The sequence below is a fragment of the Elephas maximus genome, chromosome 7 (assembly GCF_024166365.1).
Source record: "Elephas maximus indicus isolate mEleMax1 chromosome 7, mEleMax1 primary haplotype, whole genome shotgun sequence".
Classification (NCBI taxonomy): Eukaryota; Metazoa; Chordata; class Mammalia; order Proboscidea; family Elephantidae; genus Elephas; species Elephas maximus.
In genome coordinates, this window is record NC_064825.1 from 106,520,410 (window position 1) to 106,526,407 (window position 5,998).

At 37.6% G+C, this 5,998-nt stretch overlaps 1 protein-coding gene across 1 annotated transcript; it reads left to right on the forward strand.

The window, feature by feature from the left end:
* The first annotated feature begins 631 nt into the window (after positions 1-631).
* LOC126081270 (olfactory receptor 5T2-like) lies at positions 632-1,516 on the forward strand. The gene has a single exon (XM_049893041.1). It carries the CDS (start codon positions 632-634, stop codon positions 1,514-1,516), a length of 885 nt encoding a protein of 294 aa, XP_049748998.1.
* The last annotated feature ends 4,482 nt before the right edge of the window (positions 1,517-5,998 follow it).

Below are 5,998 nucleotides of genomic sequence, written 5' to 3' on the forward strand. Positions count from 1 at the left end.
CAGATTATTTAGCTCGTTAAATATTTCAATACCAGTTAGTGCTACTCTATAGTACCAACTTGATTCAAAATATTTTATATTTTAAATTATCTTAAAGATTAAATTTCATTAAGTTATTTTTCTCTCAATGTTTATCCCAATCTTGGGAGATAACATTAATATCTTCATTTTACAGGTGAGAAGATTGTACCAAATACTTTTACACAATTACTGAAAGAGATAGAAGGTTCTACTCTAATGCTTTATCTATTGACACACTATCTCAGGTGTTTGATGTGAGAAGGAAATTTCTTTGAATAAATAACTGTCTTTAATAAATAACCTAGTTAACCCATTTATTTAGAAAATGACATGATTTTAAAAATGTCTTTTAATAAATAACAGAATTTAATAAATAAGCCAGTGATCCCAATTAATTTGAGAATGTCATGATTTTAACAAATAACTAAATGTCTTCTTCCATTTGATTCTGCAGAGTGGTACTGACTCTTTATTCATTGTCTTGCCATTGTCTTAGGCGTCGCTGCTGAGAAATCACGCATTTCTGAAAAACCAATATAAGCATGGACTTAACATTCCCTTGAGTCACAATATTGTGCAACCCTGTCTTAGAAATACAAATTGTGATTACATGAATATTTTCAAGTTTCTCTCACGAGGTGTCAACATGAAAAATGACACAGAAGTCACCACATTTGTACTGAAGGGCTTCACAGACAATCGTGAAGTTCAGATCATCTTATTTTTTCTCTTTCTAGCAATCTACCTCTTTACTTTGATGGGAAATTTAGGATTGGTTGTATTGGTCATTGGGGATCCCAGGCTCCACAACCCCATGTACTGTTTTCTGACTGTGTTATCTTTCTTGGATGCCTGCTATTCCTCAGTGATAACCCCAAATATGTTAGTAGATTTTATGTCAGAGAATAAAGCCATTTCATTCCTTGGATGTGCGACACAAATGTTTCTTGGTATTACTTTTGGGAACACAGAAAGCTTTCTCTTGGCAGCAATGGCGTATGATCGCTATGTAGCAATCTACAACCCACTTCTGTATTCAGTAAACATGTCACACAGAGTCTTTGTGCCACTCATCGCTGCTTCATATGTTGGTGGGATTTCATATGCTACTTTACACACAGTAGCAACTTTTAGCCTCTCCTTCTGTGTATCCAATGAAATCAGACATGTCTTTTGTGAAATCCCTCCACCTCTGGCTATCTCCTGTTCTGACATTCACATCAACCAGCTTCTACTCATCTACTTTGTGGGTTCTGTTGAGATATTCTCCATCCTGATTGTCCTGATCTCCTATGGTTTCATTTGGTTGGTCATTCTGAGAATGCGTTCTGCTGAAGGGAGACGAAAAGTCTTTTCCACTTGTGGCTCTCACCTAACTGGAGTGTCAATTTACCATGGAACAATCCTCTGCACTTATGTCAGACCAAGTTCTAGCTTTGCTTTGGATCATGGCATGATAATGTCAACATTTTACACTGTTGTGATTCCATGCTGAATCCCATTATCTACAGTTTGAGGAACAAAGATGTAAAAGAAGCAATGAAAAAAGTGTTTGGGAGAAATCTGTTTTTCAGTAAAGTATATTTTTAGCACTAAAAATGAAAAAAAATCAGGAGTCATGTCCCATGCCTCCATATGAAGAAGATATGACAAAGACGAAATTTTTTGTCTCAGTTTATTAGTGTCTTTCTATTCTTCTTGAAAATTTTGAAGTAAAATCCATAGTCAACCCTCAACCTAGGCTCTTTTAACACATACAGGAAAACTGGGCCATCAATTTCCTTCTGACATGTTCTTACTGATACAGGTGTATATGTGCAGGTGGGCATGGGCATATATACACATATATACATATACAGATAATGATTCTGATTTATATATATATACATACACATATATGTATATAATCTTTTTAAAATTATTGTATTTTTTTCTTCTTATAAATTTTGATTGGGATACGGAGAAAATAAAGCAAACTTATTTAGAATGTTGTCACTGTCATTAGGTGCCATCGAGTCAGATCCCACTCATAGCGAGTGTATGTACAACAGAATGAAACGCTCCCTGGTTGTGCACCATTCTCACAACTGATGTTATGCTTGAACCCATTTTTGCAGTAGCTGTGTCAATCCATCTGGTTGAGGGCCTTCCTCTTTTTCCATGGCCCCCTACTAAGCATGATGTCCTTCTGGGACTGATCCCTCTTGATAACATGTTCTAAGTGCATCAGTCAAAGACCATTCATCCTGGTCGTAAGGGTCTAGGATGGTTATGAGGACATCTGCAACCCCCTGTTTTACATGGTGGTGGTATTTCCACAGATCTGTCTTCTGCTTGTTGTTGTTGTTAGATGCCATCAAGACTTATAGCAACATTATGTGCAACAAACACTAACCCACTATTTTACCAAGACTGGTGTCTTTCTCTAGGGACTGATCCCTTCTGATCATATGTTTAAAATTTGTGAAACTTAGCCTCACCATCCTTGCTTCTAAGGAGAATTCTGGTTATACCTTTCCGAGACAGATTTGCTCGTTTTTTTGGCAATTCATGGTATATTCAATATTTCTTGCTAACAGCAGAGATCAAAGATGTCAATTCTTCTATCTTCCTAATTCATCGTCCACATTTTGCATGCACGTGAGGCAATTGAAAACACAATGGCTTACATAGGTGCACCTTAGTCTTCGAGGCAACATCTTTGCTTCTTAATACTTTAAAGAGGTCTTTGGCAGCAGATTTGCCCAATGCAACACATCTTTTGATTTCTTCATGAGTGTTGATTGTGAATCCAAGTAAAATGAAATCTTTGACAACTTCAGTCTTTTCTCCGTTTATCATGACATTGCTTATGGGTCCAGCTGTGAGAATTTTTGTTTTCTTTATGTTGAAGTGCAATCCATACTGAAGGATGTGGTTTTTCATTTTCATCGCTAAGTGCTTAAGGTTCTCTTCACTTTCAGCAAGTAAGGCTGTGTCATCTGCATAATGTAGGTTGTTCATGAATCTTCCTCCTATCCTGAGGCTGCATTTGACTTCTAATAGTCCAAATTCTCAGATTATTTGCTCAGCATACAGACTAAATAAGAATGGTAAAGGATAAAACACTGAAGCACACCTTTCCTGACTTTAAACTATGCCCCTGGTTCTGTCCAAATGATTGCCTCTTGTTCTACGCACAGATTCCTCATGAGCACAGTTAATGCTTCCGGAATTCCTATTCTTTACAAAGATATTAGACACCCTTTGAGATCTTTTGTTCAGCTCTTTTACTTCATCATTTCTTCCATTTGCATTAGCTACTAGAAGGTCAAGGGCAAGTTTCCCAGTCTATTTGGACAACCATTTAGGTCTTTTCTTTCTCCCCTGTCTTTTCAATGACCTTTGGCTTTCTTCATGTATTATGTCCCTGATGCAATTCCATAAGTTTTTGGTCTTAGGTCATTAGTGTTCAACATGTCAAATCTGTTCTTGAGATGGCCTCTAAACTGGGGTGGGATATACTCAAGATCATACTTCAGCTCTCATGGACTTGTAATTTTCTTCAGCTTTAACTTGAACTAGCATATGAGCAATTGATGGTCTATTCTGAAGTCTGTTCCTGGCCTTGCTCTGACTGATGATATTGGGCTTTCTCATCGTCATATTCCACAGATGTAGTTGATTTGATTACTGTGTATTCCATCTTGGGAGGTCCATGTGTATAATCAATGTTTTTGTTGTTGGAAAAAGGTATTTGCAATGAAGAGGTTGCTGGACTTGCAAAATTCTATCATGTTATCTCCGGCATTGTTTCTATCCCTGAGGCTGTATTTGCCAAGTACCAATCCTTCTTCTTTGTTTCCAACTTTCTAATTCCAATTAACAATAATTTTCAATGCATTCTGATTGTATGTTCCATCAATTTCAGACTGCAGAATTTGGTAAACATCTTCAATTTCCTTATCTTTGGCCTTAGTGGTGGTGTGTAAATTTGAATAATGTTCATATTAATTTGTCTTTTTTGTAGCCCTATGGATATTATCTTATCACTGACAGAGTTGTACTTCAGGCTAGATCTTGAAACATTCTTTATGATGATGAATACACCATTCCTCCTCAAGTTGTCATTCTTGGCATGGTAGACCATATGATTGTCTGGCTCAAAATGACCAATACCAGTCCCTTTCAGCTCACTAATGCCTAGGATATTGATCTTTGTGGATTCCATTTCATTTTTGACAGTTTCCAGTTTTTCTAGATTCGTACTCCCTGCATTCTAGTCTCCGATTTTTAAAGAATGTTTGCAGTTGTTTCTTCTCCTTTTGAGCCTTACTGCACCAGCAAACGAAGGTCTCAAAAGAAAGTTTTCACTGGCTAATTCTTTTCAGGAGTAGTTGACTGGGTCCTTCATCCTAGTCTGGCTTAGTCGGGAAGATCAGTTGAAACCAATCCACCAGGGGTAACTCTGTTGGTATTTGAATACCAGTGGCATAGCTTCCAACATCACAACAACACACAAGACCCCACTGTTTGGCAAAGTGACATACACATGGGGGAATATCTGAATAGAACTGACAGAGTAGAAGAGTAGAAGCTGGTTGATGTGAGTGTCAGAACAGGAGATAGAAAGGAGTGGAGAGATACCACAAAAGACATGTCTAATTTCATTAGATGCGCAGAATGAGAAGTTACAAGTCACTACTGTGTGTAAAGTAGCATGCAAAATATCACCAACATATGAAGCAGTCATGAGTGACACATAGACTGTGGGTGACATATTAACTGAATACAGAAGTGGGTTTTAGAGTCCGACATATTGATCATATGCCATTGCCACCAAGAAAACCATTCTGCGGTTCCAAAAGTGACAATGAGCAGAATCTTTGTTGCACATCCAAGGAATGAAATGGCTTTATCCTCTGACAGAAAATTAACCAACATTTTGGGGGCAAAAACTGAAGAATAGTAGGCATCCAAGAACAATATCACACTGACAAATAGTGCATGGGGTTGGGGATCAGGAACCCATCATGACTAATAAAACCAGTCCCATATTTCCCACCAGGATAAAAATACAGATTACGAAAAATAGTAAAAAGAGATAAACTTGTAGCTGAAAGTCATATGTGAAGACCAGCAATATAAACACAGTGACTTCAGTGATGTCCTTCAAATGAATCTTCTATGGATCCTGTCATAATGATAGCACTGACATTTCGGTTGATGTTTATAGGTTCTGAATACAATTGGATTCTCTTGTTGGTGCAAAGAATTAACATAGTTGCCTCTAACTGAAAATCTGGTGGTTCATTTCTACCCAGAGACAAGTCAAAAGAAAGAACTGACAAACTGAAAAATCAATCTTTGAAAACCCTATGGAGCACAATTCTACTCTGACACACCTGGAATCGCCTTGAGTTGGAATCTACTAGGCAACCAGATGACAACTGGTAATTGCAATGCTCTCTTGAGCAGAGTACACCTGATTACATCTTCATGTTTGTTTCTTAGAAGGCCATAACAATATCCTAGGCAATGGAGGGATTAAAAACCAAAAACCAAATCCATTACCTTCGGTCAGTTCTGACCCCTAGTGAGCCTGTAGGACAGAGTAGAACTGCCCCATAGGGTATCCATCTCTGGCACCACATCTGCCTTTGGGCTACTCATGAAAATGATAGTGTCTTTGCTTAAATTATGTGGATACTCTTGGTGATATAATTTTCAGGTACCCTTTATGATCTGCTCTTACCTGTAGAGCAAGAATGTGATCTAATGAAGGAAAGAATATTTTATACCAAATCTGGTCCTGTTAGAGCAATGATCTACTTCACTACAGGGAAACAGAGAATTGATAGAGGAGGAAAGCATCTTCAAACAGACATTTCTGTTAGCTAATCTTTAAGGATATCAGAACTGTTAGTGTTTATGACAGAGTCCATGAGTGATGCAAATGGTTAAGGCACTCAGCTGCTAATAGGAAGTTTAGAGGATG